The sequence below is a fragment of the Meleagris gallopavo genome, chromosome 2 (genome assembly GCF_905368555.1).
Source record: "Meleagris gallopavo chromosome 2, MGAL_WU_HG_1.1, whole genome shotgun sequence".
NCBI lineage: Eukaryota > Metazoa > Chordata > Aves > Galliformes > Phasianidae > Meleagris > Meleagris gallopavo.
Genome location: NC_139405.1, coordinates 30,631,819 through 30,655,777, shown reverse-complemented (window position 1 = coordinate 30,655,777; position 23,959 = coordinate 30,631,819). Strand labels below are relative to the sequence as shown.

The 23,959-nt window shown below is 36.3% G+C and overlaps 1 protein-coding gene across 1 annotated transcript in view; it reads left to right on the top strand.

Annotated features, from left to right (window-relative positions):
* The window catches only part of LTBP1 (latent transforming growth factor beta binding protein 1), a 183,653-nt gene that overhangs the window by 41,074 nt on the left and 118,620 nt on the right, over positions 1-23,959 (top strand). The window contains 1 exon segment of the mRNA XM_085219514.1: positions 8,016-8,191. Coding sequence (XP_085075640.1) covers positions 8,016-8,191 — 176 coding nt within the window.

The window sequence follows — 23,959 nt, the reverse complement described above, 5'->3', positions numbered from 1 at the left end:
TAGGAATTTGTGGGGTTTTTTTCATGCAGTCTTCTCATAATAGAATTCTAGGGATGCTATCTTCCATTTACATTTGCTGCATCCTCAGAAGCAAACATGATCCATATTTCATGATAGTTCTTCGTAAAACTGATTGTGCAGGGTGTGAAAAATGTATTTCCATTTTAATCTTGAATTTATTTTGAATTAAGTGTTTTATATCTTTGTCATACATTATCTAAAGAATTTTGCTCTGTAACTGAACAGCTTCCCTCTGCCTGGGTGTGTCACTGGCTCTGTTTTAGCTTTATTGGTATTAGTGCATTGAAGTTCCTCCTTGCTCTTTGTATACAGAAGTACTTTGAGTTTTATCTTTTAATCTAGTTTTGTACACTAGGAACTTCTGCTGTAATGATGCTCTTGCCTGGTTGGCCGCAGTGAGCCTAGACATCAGTAATGCTTAAGTTCAGATTGTGTATTGTTGAACAAGAGAAATCAGGAACACACGTCAGAAACAACTTCATCTACAGTTCCAGCACTCAAACTCTGAGTTCTTCTCTCTTCCTATCTAACTAGTGGTGATTTTCTTGTCTTCTATGCTTTTTCCTATTTTTATGCAAGTCTAAATTATAAACCTACAAGTGATTCCTTTTTTTTGACCCCTTCTGAGAAGCTGTTATTACTCCAGTGAGATCGTTTTTTTGAACATAAGCTGTGAAAAATCTTTCTGCTGGCACTTCCTATCTACACAAAGTCTTGATGGTGTAGTTACTTGCTCATTGCATTAGTTTCTTCATAGTCATTACTTTAATCATCAGAATCTCAAAGATTGTCCAAGATTTTTCTTTACTGGCATACGTTCTTTTGATTTGTTACACTCCTAAATGACAGACTTATGCTTAATTCAAACGAGATCATAAGTTTATTCTCAAAATGAGTTTAAATTGCTTAAATTTATATCGTGCATGAGACTAAATTAGATTTGAGGGTTTTCTGAAACAGTATATCAAAATGTAATACACTTCTAAACCACTTATTTAACTAGAGTGAGACATTTAAGAAACCATGTATGTGTTAGGAGACTTCAAAAGGGTGTACCGTAATTAACATGTATCCAAGAAAAACATGTGCATCTGTTCTATCTCTTTGCCTGTTTTAAGCTTGCAGCACTTCTATTATTTAGGCTTTCTTAGTGGGCTTTTGTAAGATAAGTCTTCAAAGTCTTTTTGAATTTCAAGTAAATTATATCAGCCAACTGTCTGCTCTTTGGTTTAATATGCTCAAGAATTTGAGTAGATTAGTGATGCAGGGTTTTTCCTTTGAAGCAGCTGTGCTCGTTTGTTGTGCTCTTTATTGTACAGTATCCACTGTGGGAGTGTATATTTCTATTGTTAAGTGTCATTTCAACATACCTTTCTAATACCAAAGTCTGTCTCATGGGTGGATAAGATAGAAATTATCACTAGTTTACGCATTTTCATCATAGTTTTTGATACCTACAGTGTCGGCGTAGCGTTTTGTAACATGGCACTAGTAGTATGAAAACAAAAGCAATTTTGCAGTAGCAATTTCAGCTTCCAATGATCTGGTTAAGTATGTTTTTGCTATTGAGTACTGCATTTCATCTTGAGTCGCTGTTGTGGCATAAAATGCCCTGAAGGTCAACTTTTTAGTGCAAAAATTTGTGAATTTGGCAGCAAATCTTCTAGAATCTGAAATTGTTAAGGAGTTTGATACCAGCAAAATTCAAGAAGACAAAAAAATGTTGTTTGGAAATCTGGGAGGGTAAGAGGTGGCTGGAAGGATGTGTGTGTATATATATGTATACATACACGTATGGCTGAGAACCCATATTAACCCATATTAAATCATTGGGATGTTGAATTAATTCATCTGGAATCATGAAGAGTTTCACTGGTTAAATGTTGGTGAATGTATGTATAAGGTAATGAATTATTTGTATCTTATTGTTCTTTTTAGTGCATGAAGAGGAAAGTTTGTAAATTTCTGTTAGTGTGGGACTATACACTCACGTCAGTTTCTTGTTTATGTCTGTATCATATTTTCCTAGCCTTCACCTATACTGCTACCGTATGTGTTGGTCTACTTTGAGGGTAGTTAATAGTCTATGAAGGTTTGTATGAATTGTATTTTGATGACTCTTTGGGAGGGAAGCGGACCAAACTCCTGTGTTCATCATATTCTGATGAAAAGATCTAGTAGGAGAGTTTTCCTTCTTTTCAATTATATAATTAACATTTATATAATCCAGTACCTTTCCAGGAGGAAAAGTAAATCTACAAATTAAATGTTTGAATGCTTTAATTTTGAGATATGCTTATCTGCTTTTGCATAAACTGTATGCAAGATAAAGTTGGATTGTGTGACATATGCACATATGCATTTGTTTGTTGTCCTTCGTATCTATATATTCAACTGCCAGGTTTCTTCAAAACTTTTTTGTGATTGTTGAGATGTAGGAATTAAATCTTTGCTCACAATCCTAGATAACTCAGTATAGTACTTCTCTTTAGAAACCTGGAGGAACGTTTGTAGTTTACATATTTCAGTTTATCATATTGTGTGCAGAAGATGTAGTGAATCAACCATCAATCATGATTTCATGGTTTAGTTGGGAAACACTGCTAGTTCATAGAGCTTTAGTTCAATTATTACACCAGTTTATGGTGGTAAAAGGATTCTGTCTAACCCGTAAGCAATACAGGTGAATCTGCAAATAGAAGACTAACTTTATTAGCAGACATTTGAGAGTAGATCATTGCTGCAAGTGTCTTCGACGAGAGTTTGACCACTGAAATTGTATTTAAGTTGAGCACAACTTGTAGTAAGGGATAGTTTTACAATATATGTGACTTTTACTTTTTTTAAATCTCGCACCAGATGAGATATATTTATTAATCTTTTGTAAGATTTATAGCATTACTTCCATTCCAAAACAAATCAGTTTGATTGCGATCAGGTAGGATCCTGCATGGTGTAAATAACACCTGTACCTTGGGTCATTAGTAAAAACAAATAGTAAAACAAGCAAACAAAAATGAATAACCTGAAAGTTTTATTTGAAATAATTTATTTCTATCCAAGCACTGACATTTGCAAATTGTAGCCTCAGGAAAGCTTCACTACAATGGCATAAAGCTGAGGCAGGTTTATGATGAAAATACGAATGTAACCCTAGTTATTCTTGGGCAGGCATTCCTCAATATCAGGTTTGCAGTGCTTACCATGTATGTCAGGAGCGAAGTTTTCATTATGCATTAGTACTTTTTTGTATGTAAAAAAAAAATGGTGCAGAATTTTTGTGATGGTGAGAAGAAAGAAAAGGTTGAATGCTTGCTCTTTCATCTTTTGTGACTGGAAGTACACTATGAAATAGGCCATGCTTGATTAATGCTGGACATGACAATGTTATGGGGCTTTGAAGAAATTCTGTATGTTCTTCATTGGCTGGGAAGTTAAATCTTTTTTCTTGCATCTTAAACTAAAAATAAATAAATAAATAAATAAACCCAAACAACAACAGACAAGAAACCAAACGAAGAAACAGCTAGTAAAGGTCAGGCTGCACTGGTAATTTACAGGAAGCAGGCTTTTAGTTCTATTCTCATGTCTTTAAAACTGTCCTGCATATTTTCTTTATATCATATCATAATTTTAGAAACTGCTGGGTTTTCTTCTCTGTTTGGCTGTTAATTCTGAGTTTGAAGTAAAGTAGAGAAGAAGGAATTAATTTCTAGGTTAAAATTATTAACAATTCAGATGACTTTTTTTTTTTTTCAATTGTTCCTTGCCGGGAGCCAAGCAGGGAGCATGCATCAGACTCACAGTAAATAAAATGGAGAAAGCCGCCTGAGATAGGCTTGTCTTATTTAGTCTAGACAGTTCTTTCCATTCCAAATGTTGCTGGTTTAATTTCTGCTTGCCAGAGTTACTCTGATACATAGCATTCCTGGTCTGCTGTTATCAAGCAAGAGAGCTTTTCATTTTTTTGCATGATAATTAGCTGGAAATATTTGTTCTTCCTCTGCAGTGCTCTTGTAACCTTTTTAGCTAGAGTCTGTAATTTTGTTTGCTGAAAACGTGGTTAGATATTTGTTTGACATCAAAACCTGTTTGACATCTGTCTTCTGTATACTTCAGGTATGGAGAATTTTTATCAAGCTTATTGAAGTTAATGTCAGTTTTGACCAATTAGTTGTGAACTACCAAACAAATTAGTGACATAAGCCTACGTAATGCATCAATCTTATTTAGTCTTGGCTATTTCATGCAAAATTTAAAGATTGAAACTATGAATTGCATCTTTTTAACTTCTGCTACGGGGAGCATTAATAGTACTTCAGTATTTTGTATTGCAACAATGCCCATGGACTCATCTTGGTTGTGTAATGTTCAAATGTGCAGTAAGCAGTGTTGCAAAGCTGGGAAGCAGTAAAATGATTCTGGTTGTGGTGATGATTGTTATTTATAGATGAGAGCTTTTTAACTCATGAAGTGTAATGGCTGTGAGTTAAGTATGCCTTTCATTTCTTTAAGTCCTAAAAGCCTAGTTAAGAGTGTCTGAAACCTACTTTGAGTATCTCCTTGTCTGTGGTAGCAACAGAGCACCACTTATTTCTAGTGGCTTTGAATCCTGAGAAGTTATAAAGGAATTTTTGTCATGCACTTCTTCTTTAATTTGGATGTTAGAACAGTGACACAGTCAGTACCTACCATTGCTACTTCGTCAGAAGGCTTGTCTTGTGCTTTTTACTGGGGGTCCCTGGTGCAGCTGATATGACTGTGGATGCAGTGCAGGGGTTCCCACAATATGACAGAAGCAGCGTGAGGGGCTCAGGCAGAGATCCAGAGCTCAGCCTTTCAGGAAAGGGAAGAAACATTTGTGCTCGCAGGCTGGGAGGAATTTGGCAAGTTGGCACTAACAGTTGTAGCACCAAATGATTTGCAGAGAGTTGTAGTAGAGCTGCTAACATCTTTTCCAAAAGCATAATAGGTCCTGGGGTGATTCCTGTACCAGTCATCACAATTAGCTTCACAACGTCCCTTTTGATTATAAACTAACATCTTTAAGAGCCAGATCACGTTGAGAAGAATTTGAACATCAAAAGAGCAGTCACAACAGAGGGTTCTCATAAATGCTTTGATATTTGACCCTATCAGAAATTAGACTCAAGCAAGACTAGTCAACTGGTCAGATGACTGGCAAATACGTGCTGCTAGTTAGTACACATCCATGCTAGCAATGGATGTCTGGTGCTGAGCTGTTCTGAAACATGGGGCGAACTTTCATGCATACCCAAAATCAAAATCTTTGGTAGTTATATGTGAAGAAGATCAAACCTGAGAGAAGGTGTGCAAGAGTCTAGACCACTGTTCATTGTGAACTTGGTTTCATCTTCTGCTTTTCAATTTTAATGCTGCAAACTTGTTGTAAGCTTTCTCTTTAATACAGGAGTAGATGATTTAGTCCCTAACGAAATGAGGAGTACCAACATAGATGTACAGTGAAGATACTTCCTTTAAAGAGGGAGAGTTTCTGGAGTAGGGAACTTCTGTATTCTTCTAAGAAAACCACTCTCTTGTAGAACAAAACGTACTCTTGTACTGCCCTAATATTAGTTAACAAGCTAAATAGGAATGAAATCAAGGAAGAAAATTACAATACCTGAGAAGTAGGAGACAACTCTTTTAGATTCTGACAGTAAATTTCAGCCTCTAGTGTATAGCATGCCTGTCTCTGGTATGGTATCAGGGATTTGGTTAGGTTTTTGATTTTATTTCAAGTGTAATGATGGACTCTGTTGTGGGTTGATGGACTTGGTCTGCTGTGTGACTGGATATGTAATAAAAAGTAACTTTTTGCAACATGTTTCAGCCTTAACAGGAAGCAGGCATTGAAATGATAGTGTCTGTCTGGATACAGTCAAGAAAGTAACAACATTAAACTTAAAGCAAATATAAGCAACCTCTAAAAGTTTGCTGCAATGTGTGCTTCTGTACTATGTTGACTTCTGTGATCTTGGCCTGCCTACACATCGTCTGGGAAAAACTTGCCCTCTGATGTCCAGGTGCAGGAGTGGATGGATACACTGGCTTACAACCTGTGGAGAAACAAATTTGTGCAGGAGGGATTGTCTAGGAAATTGTCTAGGAAATCAGTCATTATGTAAATGGCATGGCTTTCTCTCAGGTTCAGGCATTCTTGCTGATACCCTGTCAAGTTGAACCTAATCTCCACTATTGCTGATGGCTCTCTTTGATTTGGTGTGTGGGAAGCTTGAAGAAAACAACGGAAGTATAGTATTTCTCTTAATCTTGGAAAAGGACTTCTCCGGAGTATACTGCATAAGCACTTTATTTGAAAAGTTTGACTCTAGAGATAGTACAAAGAGTTAATGTTTCTGTTGTTTGTCAGTACTCATTTTCTGTACTAACAAGTAAACTTTTCTAAAACTGATCCAAGTTAGTAACAGTCTGTAGGACAAAACTCTGTTGTTTGTTCTAACTATAAATCCACTGGCTACAGCAGTTACTAAGCATCCTCAAAAAACTTAAGGAATCAAACTGCAATTGTAGGCAGATGGTTCTGGAGTCATCCATCTTGTTGCTCAGCTGAACCTTCCTCAGTCTTATTGCTGTGGGGAAGCATTGCCCATTTCTTCTTCTGAGGGCAGCTATTTACACTACAGAGCTGTGATTCTTTGAGGGATGGCTGTTATAAATCCCATAATTATCCCATATTTACGCTTTACTGACCAAGCAATCCCTTAGCTTAGTAGAAGTGCTCACATCATCCCACTCTTTATGCCTTCATTTGGTAATGTAATCTTAATAGCCACTGTTACTAAGTTTAGTAGTTGACACTATTCTCTTGAGAAACACGCATCTCTGCAGTATGATCTACCCTATCTACAAATTCTTGAAGAATTGCTGTTGCTGGATTTATTAACAAAGGTTTCCTATTACTACTTGCTGGACAGTGAAACCCTGTAGCCCAGTGCCCTGAAATAGCTTGCATTTTCATTGCATGTGGCTAGCAGCTATGTGATTTGCTCCCTTCTTTTTTTATCGTTGAGTGGTACTGTGGAGTGTGAGAAGGCCAGTTTCTGTGTTAGCAAAGAAACAGTTCCTGCTATAAGTGGTATATGGGTAAATAACTGTAGTTTCTGGGAATGAGAAGAGGGAAATTCCTACTAAAAATTGGAACAGTCTTGTGCAGTGAGGTTTTAGGGAAGAATCTAATAATGCAAGTAAGGAATTGCAATTGTCAGTGAGAGAATCAGTGAGCTTGAAGGAATAATCTTGTTTGACAAGAAGAGGAAATAGTTTAGCTCTGAAGGGAAGCCATGTGGTTATAGGACAACTGTCAGAGATGTTCATTGGTGCAGACAAAGAAAGTAGATGGGAAAGTGATGTGAGCTGGGAAACAGAGAGAAACCTTCTGGTGAGATAGGGAACAAAAAACTCATCAAAAGGGGAAGGGAAGCACAAGAGAAGCAGTGTTCTTACAGGTAGAGTGATATGGAGGGGGAGGAAACTAATTTCCAGGGATCAGAGGGAAATTCATTTGGGTGCAGGTTTTACTTTCCACTCCTGGTCTGCAATGACAGTTGCACCAAACACAGATGTTTAATTGCACTGCTGTTTTTCTGACCAGTCTGGAAAGTATGTGTGCCAACAAAGTTGAGCTCCAACTCGTGGTTTTGAGTAGGGCATTTCTCCCTGTTTTCAGAGATTTCTTCCCATTTTTATGATACTTCTTTATCAAAAAGGAGGTGATATAATCCCTGTAGTCTTCATATGCTTAAGTGTTTGATGAGCTGACAAGATAATTAAAATGCTAAATGCATGGAAAATTGGGTGCTTAATTAGAAACTAGTAAGTTTTCCAAATTGACTTTTGAGAGCTTGGAGTACAGATGAATTTATCTTAATTTTTTTTTACTAGTTGGTTTGAAGTCTTATTTATTAATACTTACATCACTGTGTCTCTTCTGTTTTTTTTTCCTTAATCAGGATGATACCACTTTCATCTCAGACACTGATGATGAATCTTCATCATGGCCAAACACAGGAATATGTGATCAAACCCAAATATTATCCAGTAAAGAAAGTGATTTCAGGAGAACAATCCACTGAGGGCTCATTACCACTGAGACTCGGCCAAGATCAACTTGCGTCATCTTTTCAGTGTAAGTACAATTGCAAAAAAGCATACTATAAGCCTCTTTTATTTAAGATCTTGAAAATTATGTCTGTTCACCTGAATTGCAGTAACACTTAAAGACAAAAAAAAAAAAAAAAAGAAAGTAAGTTAATTAGACAAGATAATTCTGAGATTAGCAAAAGCTTCAACATTCTGCATTCTGCTGAGAGATAAAACAGATTTCCTGGATGAAAAGAAAACTTGAACCTATTTCACTGTTGGACTGTTATAATGCTGTTTCTAGATGATAGCTTTTCCTTCAACATTTGTTGAAGTAGGCATAGTTGAGAGTGTAGTCAGCTTAGGGTGACAGCTCCCTTCAATATGATGAATATCCTTCTTGGAAAATTGGAGTCTAGGACTCTCATTGGTGACTGTTTTTCTCTATATTTATTATGTGTTTATGAACTTCTACACAGTATGAAGGCTGGACTACTGTCTCTGCTTCATATTAAAAAAAAAAAAAAAAAAAAAAGATTGCATAGATGCCCAGCTTGTGGCCTTGGCTCATGGTCCATTGTGGGGGGAATCTGAGGACAAGTTTTGGCTTAAAGGATGAAGAACTCGATGAATTGTAGGTTAGGTATTACCAACCAGTGTCTGCTGGTTTGATTTGGATAAAAGCTCCTGCAGTTAAATAATGAACAGATTAACATGTAGAGCTAAGGTATTCAAAGTCTCCTGACTCTGCTACAGCACAGAAAAATATGCTCTGACGATGTAGGGAAGAGGCTTTTTTTCTAAACCTGTAAACACTTCCTTTGTATGAATATCTTTTCATTTCTGTACTGCATATCTTTATGTTCTGTCCATTTATATTTTTAGACACAATGATGGATAACAAGAGTCTTAGCCCTAATATGGAGAACAGTGGGCAGCCTTAGGCCTTAGATTAAGCTTTTCAGAGCAGTGAAGCATGCTGTTTGCAAAGCATGACACCTTTTTCTCAGAAGTTTCAAGAAGATGTTTCACTGCATTGTCAACATCAACCAATAGTCACTTTTCTCAAGAAGGTGCCATTGTTTTTTCTGTAATTTTATTAGTGGTGATCAGTGTCTCTTTCTTCTGATTCTTGCTAGCCAGTGAACATATAAATCTCAGGGTGCATAGTTCTCTAGGTGCTTGGAGTGAATGGTGTCAGTTAGATTATGGCAAAAAACAAACTAAAAAAACTTTGCTTTTGCCCTTGTCCTCTCAGGATGTTTGGGAGAGTCAACCTATCTTAGATGAAGTCAGTGTTACTAGCAGGTACCACATTGCCTCTAAATACAAATGGGCTATGTGAGATTTTTTTTTTTTCTTTTATGATATCAAGAGGAAATAACTTCATGGAGCTTATCAGACAAAGGAGTCAGTGCTTCTAGCTCTTTCTAACTTATTGGGTCTCTGCAGTATGCTGAGGAACGTGAATCAGGGAAGGAAAATCAGGAGTTGAGAACAGAATATTTGTTATAAAATCCTAATAAGCCCCTCAAGGAGTGATGATTAGTAAAAATTATTAGTCCCTTACTGAAAAGGCCCTGATACTTAAACACCCAAGGGATAGATAATTAAACAGATTTTTCTGAACCAGATAATACCAACCATGAATGAAATGTTGCTTTAGGGGTAAAATTCCGGATTAAGTTTGAGGCTGTTTGTGTGCTGGTGACATTTCTGATAATGGACTTTTCAGGTGTCTTGAAAAGTTGACAGTACTAGTTTTTCTTCTCAGTCCTTCATTTGTGACATGGGAGTTGGTGACTGCAACTTCTGACAGAGCAGTTTTAGAGTGCAGTTTGAGCTGTGTGTTATTAGAATTTAAGATTTTATATTCCTAGCCTGAACAGGAGGTCTAGAGTGTGGACAGCTGAATGTGTTTTTGGTGGCTTCTGGTTTCTTAGAGGTACTTGAAATGGACTCCAACAATAGAAGATGGTTGCTTCCATAAAATTTATTGGTAAGCTTTCAACTGTTGGTATTGTAATATTAGGTGTGTTTGAATTTATTACAGTAAAATGAGCTTAGGATGTGAAATTTCACTTCAAGTGTTCTGTGCTATCCACCAATAGGTGGTCCCTAGTCCAATCTAGAACTGAGAGTTGAGCTGCTGTGAATTATGGTGTGCAGGATTGAAGCTCATTGTCAGATTACAATGAATAAATTGACAATAGAATGGCTGATGATTCCATTTGGTTTAGCCACAACTGTTAGATGTAAAATCCTGTTTCATAGGAGAGCCAGTTACTTCATTGAGCTAAGGGAAAACTAATGGCACTGTGGAGATACTTGAAAAGGAAAAGGGAAAGATGTAATAATTTTAATAAGAAGGAAAAGCCAGAAAGTTAGTCTTGAACAATTCAAGATTTCTACTTTCTTATTATTAAATAGGGTTTTTTTGAGAAAAGAGATGAAATAGCCAGATAATATCAGGTTACACCTCTGAGTTCATGTTTATCAATTATATAGAGTGCAGTACAAGTCATTGTGTCACGTTTTTTTCCAAGCATTTCTGAACATTTTATTTTGTAGTATTAATGCTGTGGCCCATTATGACATCTGTTCAAAGTGCTGTCCTTCAAATGAACTTGTATTTCCAGCTGTAGCTACAATTGATGTCTATTGTTCAGGACCTCCACAGGTGAATTCAATCCTGTGACATGAAATGGGTAGACTTAAACTGGGAAAAGTGTCAGTCCTCAGATCTTTTTAGGTAGAGGTACCTCCAGGGGGAAGGGAATTAAGTGTAGGCTAGTGGTGCTTTGGGAGCATAGCTGCCAAACATGAGTAGGTTCTTCTAAGCATCCTGTGTTTCACAGACATGCAGTTGTGTTTGAATGGCCAGTAATAGTGTTGCCAGTCGCTATTTGGAGATACTATAGAGAAAATGTTAAAGATTAGTCACGTTTAAATATCTTTTTGATTCAAATGAATTTAAAGTTCCTTCTGATATGCTTACCATGGTGTATTTTGACAATTTCATTTCTCTGGTAGCTTTCAGAATGTACAGTGCATACAGACAAGTTAATAAGACAGCAAAATGTTCTTTCTTTGCCATTTAAACTGAATTCTCCTATTAAGTTATGTGTCATATTAACAGAGCCTTAAAATTCAATAAGTCAGAGTTTAAATTTAGACGTCATAAATCAGGACCATAAATATGATCTCTCATGGGATTGCATGGAACTCAACAAAAGATGTTGAAAGAGCTTTTTGATAGGATTGCAAAGCCACTGTCTTCCATCCCTGAGTATTATGGCTGTGTCTCCAGGGACAGATTAGGAGTAGCATGAAAGATCAAGGAGAAGCACAGTGCAGCTCTATGTCATGATAGAATGCTACGTAACGTTTTGGCCTTCCTAGGTCAGTATGTCTCCTTTTCCATCTTGAGACAGCTGAAGACTAATTTTTAGTGGTGTTGTGCATTTTGTAATTCCAGCTGAAAGAAAGCAGAATTTCTGTTTCTGAAATTGTTTGCCCAGTGTTGCTGGAGTTAATGTTGCCTGCACATATGATCACATTTACCCACACCCAGCAGGCTACTATTCCTAAGTGTGAAATGATGATGCCACTGGTTCCCGACCTTATAGGTGTGTTGTGAAAAAATATGTTAATTAGCACCTGAGGCGATTGGAAATTACACTTAAAAACAAAACTGCTGAGGAACTATAAAGAGTGTCTTATAGCTGGAATTGCATTCTATGAAGTAAATAAAGTGTGTTTAGATGAGAAGGTTGTTCCAAAGATAAATATTTAAGTATTTAAGAAGAAAAATGGGTCTAATCTGTCCTGTTTATTCAGGAGGATGATAGAAAATGCTTGTGAATTTTGCAATTGGATGTGAAGTTTATACAATTAAATAGTATAGGAGACTTTTTTCTTTCTTTTTATCTAGATGAATTTTTTTGGTCTTCATTGAAATTTCTTATAAAATATATAAAGGAGACTCATCTGTGCAAGAAAGACTAGAAAGTAACTTTAGATAAGAAATAAAAATATGTCTGCAATTTATGTAACATGGGTTGCATAATGGCAAGTGAGTAACGGATTGCAGCTTTCTACTTTGTCTTAGTGGTGCATATGTTCTGTCTTGAAGTCGGATAAGGCTGCACGTATGGATAGCAGAGCTTTAAGAGTCTGTCCATGGTTCTGTGGGCAGCAGAAAAAAAAGCTCTTTCTCTGAACAAACAAGCATGTCAAAGTTATGTTAAAAAAAAAAAATCATTTCAAAGTATTTTTTAATTGTTCTTAACAACTGGTGCACTACATTGCCCCAGGTTTTACATCATTTCAAATAATGCAGATGAAATATGACTAATATGGAAGAAAATGTTTCACATTTTAGAACTATGGAGAGTGATCCCTTAGAATTTTTTTGTAGCAATAGCATTTGCAAGCATAGTACACTGATAACTTAGAGAAGCTCTTTTTAAGCTTATACAAAATTTAGCCATGCTAGTCTGTGATGAGTTCATAGGCTGATTTTGGCAAAAGCGTGTTGCCTGGAGATTCCATTTCAGGCTATTTTTGTGGAATTGTAGTGTTCAGATTTTACCATGCAACACTTACATCATAATAATACAATTTCACCACCAGTAAGTACGGGTAAACTGCTGTTAAAATACATCAATGTTTTAATATTGAAAACACGGGTTCAGGGATACAATGCGTTCCATGTAAATGCACCTGTATGGTGTGACATTCTGCTGTGAATTCTACTCTATGTTGATTTTAGGGGGAAAATTGCATCAGGTCTTTAGTGGATCATGTTTTCTTTCACTTTTCTTGGTATTTGTGAAATAGCTCTACATAATCTACAAAATAATTATCTCAGTGGCTTATTTTCACTAGAGCATTGCAATATGTTCCTTGAAGTTTCTACATATGTATGTGTGTGTATTAGAGTTGGACTCTGGTAACTTTTTCTAAAGAGAAGTTTTGAGAAATTCAGTGGTGAAGGAGGAATGTTCTGGCTGTGTTGTTGTTAAACAAGGTATAGCCAGCAGCATGAGATGTGTAAAAAGAGAACAAAGAGCTGGAAGACTAACAGGCAGAGGAGAGAGATCTCAGTAAATGAAGGATCACAACACATTCTATTAGAAGAGAATGTGGCATCACATTCACTTTGGTCACTTGTGGGAACTGATTTTCAGGTCTTGCTCCTGTGATTTACCTAATCAAATACAAGTAAGGATATGGGATGATAGACAAGGAAATGGGGTGCTGTTTGACTGTCAAGGAATTTTTTCTTATGCATGACATTTTAATGTGTGTGCAGAATATCTGTTTTCCTTCAGGAGGTGAGGGAAATTGTTCAGGGACATTCTGAAGTGTTTAAGAAAAAAATTCAGTGCAGTCAGCATCAGGGTCAAACAAAAGTGTTCTTTTCTTTTGTGTGTGTGTGACAGAAGCCAAGCAATTTTAGTAAAGCATCCTTTTCCTCTTTCTCATCTAAGAGCATTAACAATACTGCTATTTGAAAGCATGGTGATTTTACAGCAGCCTTTTACAGTTTGTATTTGATTCAAGCGGGACTTGGAAACAAGAGGCTAAAGACCAAGTATAAATTAAGTGCTCTAACTGGTTTGACACTAATGCAGTTACCTCTATAGATTCTAGCAGCACATTTACTTTGTTTTTGCTTTACAAAGTAGAATGACAAAAATAACTTTAATAATAGTTAAATAAACTATGTAAACTATTAAAGACTTCAGGGATCTTTGAAATCCTTGGAGATAACTCTGTATAAATGCAAACTACTTCTTGAAACATAATAGAACAAGCAAGCAATACCCTTCCAGAATGTCTTCAGAATTGTGTGTCCATACAGTGTTTACAAATGAGGAAACCAATAAAAAGAAAAAAAAAAAAAAAGAAAAAGAAAAAGCTCCCCAAAAGTACTGTAACTTTCTACTTGGACTGAAAAAAAAAACAAAACCATTATTGTTCAGAGCTCACCAATAATTGAATGTCTTACACGACAGGGAAGGAAATTAATCTAAATGCTACGTTTGCCCACAAATGGATGATCATCCATCTGTGGGATATGGAAGCCAAGACTGATAAACAGCAGTGTGGGGAAAAATGTTGGAAAAAGATTGGTGATCTGGCAAACATCATTAAAATCGGTTCAAAATGTGTTATATCTAGGGGAAAACAGAGACTGAGACAAATGCATCTCAACTGCTGTGATGAAAGATAATTGGCTCAAAATCCAAAGATTTCTCAAGAAGAAAGAGGGAAGAGACTTTCCAGAATTTTCTGTAGGGGAAAACCTCTAAGATTTGTTTAAAAATTGTAATTCAGCTGGATAATATAGACAGATTGAACCCACGCAATTAAACGTTAAATGTCCCTTAGCTAAGCTAGTACAAGAGTTGTTGTGATACAATTTTGGATACCAGGGATTAGTTCTGACTATTGCAAGTAGCTGCGTCTGGTTTTACTCGTAGGAGATGTGAAAGTGCACTTCTCTGATGTCAGTGTCATCGCCCACGCCAGAAGAAATGAACTTCTGAAAATTGAAAAGAAAAAAAGGTCTTTGCTTCATGCAGTGCTGAGATGATCTTTAATGGTGATTCAGTGTGTAGAGAGGATTGTATTCATTAATTCCATGATGTTATGTACTTTATCACTGTTTACAGTTTGTTGACTTCCTTAGTGCTTTCCAGTAGCTTCCTTTCAGGAAATAGGATGTTGTACGGGTATACTTACATTATACTTAGGTAATGTGCAATGTTTTTCCTTATTCTTCCTGAAAATGGTGAGCAATCTTGCAGTTTTATACTTAACTCTTAGTTTCTCATATATGGGAGTTATGTATCCTGGGTGGAGGAAATTGTGTCCATCTCAAGAATTTGTTTTCTAAAGAAATAGTGCTTTTCACCCGAAGACTTTTAATTCTATCTTAGGACACAGTAAAGTCTGATATCTTGGTTGGAGAAAGAGCCTAGATTATGGCCTTAAGCAAAATGGATAATTTGTGTTGAATTAGATTGAGTTGGACTGAGTCTCACTGCTGTTGTATAAATGTCTAATTCAGACCTTCTTGAAAGAATCCTATTGATAGAGTGGACAGTAGTTATTTGATAATATTTATGAGTCAGTGACACTAAGAACGTGTGCTCACCTGTGCCCACCTGAACCATCATGTATGTCTGTAAGTTTGTGTGGCTGAGTTTAGTATCTGCAGTAGTACCTGCAGCAGCCTGCCTGTGGAAAACTGTTAGAGATGGGCAGTGAAGTCCTTTCTGCTTCATTACTGCAGAAATGAGCTGTGTGTAGAAGGGCTTTCTGTCCTAGATATAAAGATGATTATCTGCTGCTTAAAGCTACTTTAAGCCTTTTGTTCCCATGTCTTTGAAAACCCTTTCAGCCCGGGTACACTTAAGATAATTAAGCATGGTGTTACTCTGAATGGGAGTTAAGCAGGGCTTGCATACATGAATCTCATGCTGGATTGCTTAATGCTGGAGAAGTCTCAGTCCCAAACATGAAGCGCAGTTGGTGAATTTTCAAGCATGGGGCTCTTGAAGAACTTAAAGTTCTGTTTCAAAAGCACTTTAGTCTGAAAAAGTAAGTGAGAGATTGGCAACAAGATGGCCCAGTTCCCACCTACTTATGCAGGTGAAGCATTTGTCTGCCTTTCTTGATTTAGAAGGGCAATCTACTAAGCTCTATTAAAGCTACTGAACTGAGTCAAGCTTCCTAGGGAATGCTGTGGCATAATCAGGTGGGGCCTGAAACTATAGCTGTAGTGAAGAGTCCCCTGCTTCCTCAAAGAAAATGATGTAAGTCCTTGAAGAATTTGAACACAGTCTTTTATTCTGATCCATTGGTTGGGCATATTCCTGTGCAGCGTACTGTTTTAAGTAGTTTACTCCATGGGATTGATTTAACTTACTGCTTCTACAAAAGGCCTATGACTGATTAAAGGAACTAAAATTTAAGTTTTTTAGCATCATATCTCTTTGTGGATCCAGTTAGCATGTAATACCTTTAAAACAAATAAACCAATCAAACAGATTTGAAGCCATTCTGTCAATCATTTCAGATCACATTGCAGTTTTTATTCATTTATTCACAGTCGCATTTTTCTGAAACGTCTTAAACTACGTAAAGGGAAATCATAGGTTTTTTTTTTTTCACTACCAACTATTGATTTGTTTCGTTTTTGCATCATTTTAAATGTGGAAAATAGCTGAAATCCAAACTAGGTTGTTTGCTGGCCTAGGATGGCACGTATTGAATCTTTGAAGTGGTGAAACAGGCAAGAAAGAAAAAAAAAAAAAAAAAGTGATCCATTATACCAGCTGACAGAAATCAGATTTCCAATGTATGCATAATTCAACTGTTACACAGAACAAAAACTATTCTAAATAACCTGAATTCCTTTGACCTTCTCTCAAAGGGCTGTGTCCCTAAGAGAATTTAGCAATGGCTCCTGGGTGGGAGCATGAAAATACAACTATGAATGTCCTTTGGAACTATCACAGCACTTGTGTCTGCATATTCTCCTTTGATATTTAAGTAATAGCCATCTACTCAAAACATAGCACTTTTATAAGCATAGTTGATCAAAATTTGCCGAAGTTGATGAAGAAAGGCTACTTGAATAAGGCACGCTCCTCTGTAGCAAGTTATTTTAAACAATACGCTGTGTATCCATAACTTTACTTTTTTTTTAATTTTTAACTTTTTATTTTCTATAACTGAAATTAAGAGAACTGAAAAATGAGCTACTTGTCTCTCATAGATCGGGTGAAAATTTTTTGCTGTATGTTCAGTATTCTTGGTCTATGGAGCATACATGAGGAAAATAGTCAGAAATGAGCGTAAAAGAAGCAAAGTCTAAGAGCTCATTTCAGATTGGAGGGAGAAGACTGTGAAAGGGACATGTAAATAAGGAGCAATAAGGAAATGTTGATGTGAGGATTTAATGACATAGCTAGAGACAGAAATAGCTATATATAGAAGTGTGCAATAGCAATGATGACAAGAATGGCAACAAAAAGCAGCTGTGGAGACCATTGTTCAGTTACCATCGTAACAGATAGCTGGATGGTGTTTTGCTCTTAGAATAGCCATATTGGTTTGCAAAAAAGCAGTAGAACTGAGTTTTCAAAAAGTGACAAAATATTAAAACTAAAGCTCTGTTAACTACTGAAATACTTGTTGTAGTAAGATCATGCAAATGCAAGAATAAGTGGAAGTTGTAGAAATAATGAAGTAGAATGCTGAAATTAATTACATTAATGTGTATCTTGTATGCATGTCAATAATGTGTAGCTATAAATAAAAGACAGCTAGAGATGCTTCTTACTTGCACAAAACATTTGAGTGGGTGTGTGCAAATGTACTTCACGTTATGCAGGAATGTGAGAGAGCATCAGAGAAGGCATTGGAACTTAGATGAAATAAAGTTGGTCACTATATTTTTAATTTTATTGCCATGTTTAATTTCTCCCAATGCTTGTGAAAAGAGAATCAGGCTTGAGGTGTGTAAATGTGATGCAACAAAGCTGCTGAGATTGAGGATGTACTGCCATACTTGAAGGTAGATGCTGTAAACTGAAAATGAAGTAACTCAGCAGCTGTGCCTTCCCTTTTTGGATCCATGCATTTTCCAGACTTTGGCTTGTGCTTGTGAGTGTAAAATAGAATAAGGTTCTTATTCTGCCTGTTTTTTAGATGGGTGAGGTTTGAATGCAGAAGGATTTTCTCTCGTGAGCAGAGAGGCTAAGGAGGGCTGAGTTGAACCCTGCTAAGGCCTTGCAGGGAACATTTTACATTCATTTCGTGAGTATGACATCCATTGCAACCCATCAGAAGGAAATTTGATTATTTGTGCCCCTTTAACTAGCTTGCAGATTGGGTATGACTGTGAAGTATCAGTATTGCAGTTTTGGGGAGAAAAATAAGTCATTTCAACAGGAGCATTTTCATGTAGATGTATTAATTAATCCTGCTTCTCTCACCAGCAACGATCAGACATCAGCTGCAATGATGTCTAGTTTTGGATAACTGATTTGAAGAAAGGCAAGAATAAAAAGCAAAAGAAAAGAGAATGGAAGTCTGCAAAAGATAGCATATTAGACTCAAGAAAAAAAAAAATTGAGATGGTTTTGATCTGGAGAAAACAAGTCTGAGGGGAATTCAGAGAAGCATGTTAGAGATTGATTCATAGAAGAATAAGGTTTTTCCAGACTTTGCCATAGATGAGACAGGGAATAATACATGTGGATTGTAACAGGGAAAATGTGAATTAGGTATTGGGAATATCATTGTAATAAGACAGAGTTAAGCATTGGAATATGTTCCCTTGGGAATCTGTGGAGTCTGTGTAATAGAAGATTTTTAAGGGTAGACTGGACAAACTTTTTGGGTAATGCTGTTACTTCATCCTGTGCTGGGAAGTGGAGGTAGGGAAGATCAATTGATCTGTCAGTCCTGTTCTGTGTGCCTAGTAATGGCTGTGTAATAACTAAGTTTCAACTTGTAGTAAGTTTCTACTTATAATAGCCAAGTTTCATCTTTGCAAAACTTCTTTTTGCTTATGACTAAGTGAAGGTGAGAGCTATATATATACATATATATACATATATATACACATACATATTCACTTATTGTTGAATTTTTTATATATATATAAAACGTCATTCAACAATAGTTCTAATAACAATTTTACTTACGTGGTTGGTTTTTATACTATGTCAGCTTTCCTTTTGGCTGAACAAGCATTTCTAGTAGTAAGGACTAAATCAGGTGGACTGGTAAAAATAACAGTAAGACACCTGTGTTAGGAAATAAGTAATTTCCTCTTGCTTCTTTCCTGTTTTTCTATCTGTGTTTAATTAAGGAAAAAAAAAAAAAAGATAGGCTAAGGGAATTGGTCATCTGAGAATTTAAAACTCTGAATCTATTTGTCATTTAAAAGCTTCTTGGCTGTGATATGAGAAAATAGATTGGCATTCTGAAGTTCTCCTCATGCATCATGGCTGTTGCTTGAAAACATAGGAAACTATCTGAGATAACCCTGTCACAAAGGGAATAAACAGGTGCAAGTTTTTTCTGAGGTAGAACCTTCAGGCCTTGTGAGTTGCTGTGTAGCAACTCCAAAGCCTCCAGATCAAGTAGTTCGGTTTCCTCAGGATATTTTTTAAATAAATAAATAAAACAAGAAGATGAAAAACAGCAAAACCCACCACAATACTAACAGTAGTCAGAAGAAATTTTTGTGCCACGATTATGTGAGAGGTAAGAGTAAGCCCCACCAGCCAAGTCTGCAATATAAACCCCTGCTTGTTTTTTATAGTGAATAGACGCACTCCTTTGATTAAATCACTGAAGCATGAGAACATTATGCACACAATAATATAATATTTTTTTCAACACATTAAAATATGTTCTTCTCTTTGCCCCACTTGACCTATGAGACAGTGCAGTGTAGTCATCTTTTTACCAGAATACCAGTTCTGCTTTCACTAGTCTATTGTCTTTCTTCAGAGCAGGGACATGCCACAAATCTTCTGAGATCCACTACAGCTATTGAATACTGTCTAGTTAAATCTCTGCAGAATGCTGGAGCTGTGAGGGCAGTCATAAAACCAAGGAAAAAAAAAAGTGTTTATACAAATTCTTCTAGAAAGAAGCTAAGGCTGAACAGCAGCCTTACAAACAAATGGACTTAGAAGATTCTTTAGGAATCTTCTTCTTGTATAAGTCTGCCCAGGATTGGCTGCGTGAACCATTGTGACTACCTGGACCTAAAACTTTCCAGCTGCCTCCTTTTAGCCACCTTTCTGGCTAATGCAGAGAAAAAAAAAATCTGTGCGTTGTGACAGTGCAAGGGTGGAAGGGATTTTATGAAGAAATCCTCTTACTTCTATTTTCCGTTTATCCTGCAGTTGTTGTTGTTGTTAGATCATAAATTTATCACAGCGGGAGCTTGCTGTGCTCATAATATTCTATCATAGTTACTTACAGAGATGGAAAAAATATCACATATAAGTGGTGCCAATTTTCAACTAAAATCTCATCAGTTTATCCAGACATCTTTCTTTTTCAGTCTGTCCCAAGAGAGTTTCATGGGTTTTGGAAATTATGGGTACATTCTTCCACTGATCTTCTTTGACAGATGTATCTAAGAGCCCTTAAATGTGAATAAATGTAGACTAGGGGGCAGGGTGATGAGGCAGTTGCCTGAGCCTCTCCATTACAAACTCACTGTCCAGTTCAGGAATAAAGATTAGCAAGAAAATACTGATTGTCTTATCTTTAGTAAATCAACAATCTGACTTTGTCTCTAGTTTTATATGTATATATATATAATTTTTTTTTTCCCAGTAATTTTTTAATTTGGTCTTTATATATTCTGCTTGTGCTTTCTTTCATTAAGCTCGTTTATTTATCTGGTCTCATGCTGATATTTTGTCACAGTCTGTTGTTATACTTAAGAACAGAGTAAGGTGTTTCATTTCCATGTGTTAAAAATTCATTTTGGAGAGTTTGATACATTTATCGCTCTGTATAAAAATAATGATTTCAGGTTTGTTGTGGTGCTGTAGCACCTTCATTTTACTCCAGAAGTGAATCTGAGATAATCTAAGTTGCAGATCCGTTCATACTTATGTCACAGTGGCATCATCAGTTAAAGCTTCTGGAATTTAAAGATGAAAATCATGTGTGTGCAACCTTAAAATGCGGTATCCTTTTTTACACAAACTAGTCCAAGTACAAAGGAGTTTAAGGTTATGGCAGTTATGTGCTTTTTTTCTTGCTTGAAATTGTGACTTAAACATTCACGCTGCCAAACCATCTAAGTAGTACTGAAGGATATTGTTTCTCATTTGGGATTAAATCTTCCCCCTCTTTACAGAAGAGAGAAAAAAACCACACACACAGATACATACCCCCTCCCACCCACCCACTGGAAAAAAGGGGGGAAAAAAATGGTGGGGAGAGGATTTGAGGAAGTCCAAGACGCTAACCTTGCAGCACTTTTGCCAAGTGCTTCCTTTCAGGAGGATTTGCAGTCTGTTTTCAATTTAAATCTGCGTGTATTATGCTCACCATTAAGGTTTCTGAACCTCAGACTGTGTGAGGATAGTTCTGTCTCCTTGGTGCAACTACAGACAATGATGAAGATGGTGTGTATGCCTTGAATCTGCTGGCTCCTTCTCATACACTGGTTAACTTTCAGCTCAGAGGTCTTAAGAAATATCTCCAGAAGAAATGAGAAAGTTAAAACCAGTGAGTTGCTAGTGGAGGAAAAGATACAAGTTTGTTTATCGTTTGTAAATCTGAGAAAGGTGGGAAAAATCTTCTGGTGTCAAAATAATACAAAGTTGTCTTATTTCTTGCTCCTGGTAAAGCAAGAATAGCTATGAGAATTGAATTGGTTCTCTTATAAACGCATTGCTGAATAATTATTCAAATATTTGTAGGGATTAGGGCTTATATTGCATAGTTTTTGGTCTTTTTTGCTCCCCCAAAAGCCTGCATTTAATACTGTTTCATGGATAATCTTCACCTCTGTAGATAATGGCCAGTAGTTTTGAAGGTGCCGTCCAGCTATTGCTTCTGTATTGTTACTCCCAATTTTACATTCTGATGTTTTCTCACCAAAATTAGACAAGAGGCAAATTTGCAATTTCCATTCAGTCTCATATTAAGCATTTCTTCTGCCTAAAGAAATATGCTGCAGATTTTTTGTGATAAAATGTGAACTATGAGATGAAATTCTAGTTTTTTTTTTTAAAGTATTAGTTGTTTAGGTTGTGCTCAAGTTCTCTAACAGCTTAGGACTCCAGAATGTAGTAGAAAATATTATGAGAGAGAATTAAATAACAATTTATTTCCCTTTTTTTTTTTTCTTTTTATCTGAAGCTGGAAAACTTGTGTGGGTCCCCCAATACAGTAGTTTTTATAGTGTAGGCAAGACTGACTTTTGTGACTCAACGAACCATGTTTTTTTAATTACATCACATCCTGAAGGAAAAAAATGTTACTAAAACATTTGAAAATGTAAAATAGAAAATGGATTAGGCTCTTCTAGGAAAAGATATACAGAGATATAGAGATCTTATTGCAGATCATGTATGTAAATATACAAATATATATATATATATATACACACATACATACAATACATACATACATATATATATATATATATATATAAAACCATATCAATAAAATACAAAGAGAGCAGTATGGCTTGTGAGGCTCTGTTTAACAAAAGGAAAGCTTAGGAGTTCTAGCCTCAGCAGTTCACAAGTTACTGGATCTCTGTTCATTGGAAAAGGTGTATTAATAACCTTTTAAGAAACGGTGACATCCAAGAATCACGATGTCTTCTAAGCTGACCAAAATCACAGTACTAGCCTTTAACTGAAATATTTATTCCTGTATCTGTGTTCATCTGCTTCGAACTACTTTTTCAGTCTGAATAAGGTGGTAGCATCTGTAATGCAGCTGCTGTTTAAGTAGACCAGTGCCTTTACTGTAGACAAAACAGTTGGCTCAATTGCTTTAATTTATTTGTTTATGAAGAGCCAAAAATAAGAGGCTTTATATTCTTTTGAAGTGGAAAGGTTTTCTTCATTTTCTTGAGATTTAAAAATAAAATAGAAGTTGTCTGGAGGGGTATTCTGTAACTAGGTTGTATGACTGTCCAAGAACTTCTATAACAGGAGGAGGGAGGTTCTTCTATTCCTGTGCATCATTTCTTGGGATTGTTAGTTTTGTTATAAAAGTATTTATGGTTATAGTGTTCTCAGAGACACTATACTACATTTTCTAGAACTTACTGAAGTTATTAGTAGGTGTGCAGAGGACAAAATGTTTTCTTTGTAAATAACTGTAAATAACACCTGTTCCTTCCTCTTAATTTTACTAATTCGTAGTTTTAATCTTTTTTGGCTTCTGCTGTTAGGTTTGGAATTAAATACATCTGGTTTTCAATCAAATTCTATAACAAGTAATTAGCTTAATTTGAAGTTAGTATTTACTCAGTCTTCATTACATATAAGTTATTTAAATGTCTGTATGGAAGTATATTTAAAAAATAGCTTTTTTTTTTTCTTCCTTTGAGCTCAGAATGAGTATTTTCAGCTATTGACACTTCCTCGCCCTTTTTTCTGACTGAGCTATTTATTACTTAAAGAAAGACTGAGCTCCGCTCGCAGCCTATAATATGTAAATACTTGTGGAAAAATGGTGCCAAAAAACTGTGAAAAAATGGGTCCAGGCAGCTGCGTCACAAGGTTTGACCACTTCAGGCTGGGGTGCCAGGAGATTTGAGACAGATGTTTTCAGACATGCCGCATGCCTAAAACATTTCCAGGGGTCGAGCTACAAATAGTGACTCAATAAGTGCAGAAACAGGAAAAGTATGCGGGAGGACACAAGAGTTTATTCACCCTAGGTGCACAGCCAGCCTCTTTACATTACATCTGCCTGTCAGGGTTGGCTATTTAAGCTGTCATGCCCGTGGTATTGCTCTTTGTCTGACTGTGAATAAAGTGCAGCATTGTGATTACTAATCCCACTCCAGTGACTTGACTTTAAATGTGGTTTTGGAGCGTATCCCAGAGCTCTGTTTGCTAAGCTTCCTACTCCTGTTTCAGAGACACCACTGGAGATCTATGAGAGAGAGCACTGCAGACTGCCCTCCTCCTGGAGACCTGTCGCCTTTTTCTCCCCCCCGCCTTTTTTTTTTTTTTTTTTCCAAAAAACTTTTTGAAGGAAATCAATGGATACCAAAGTGGTCTGT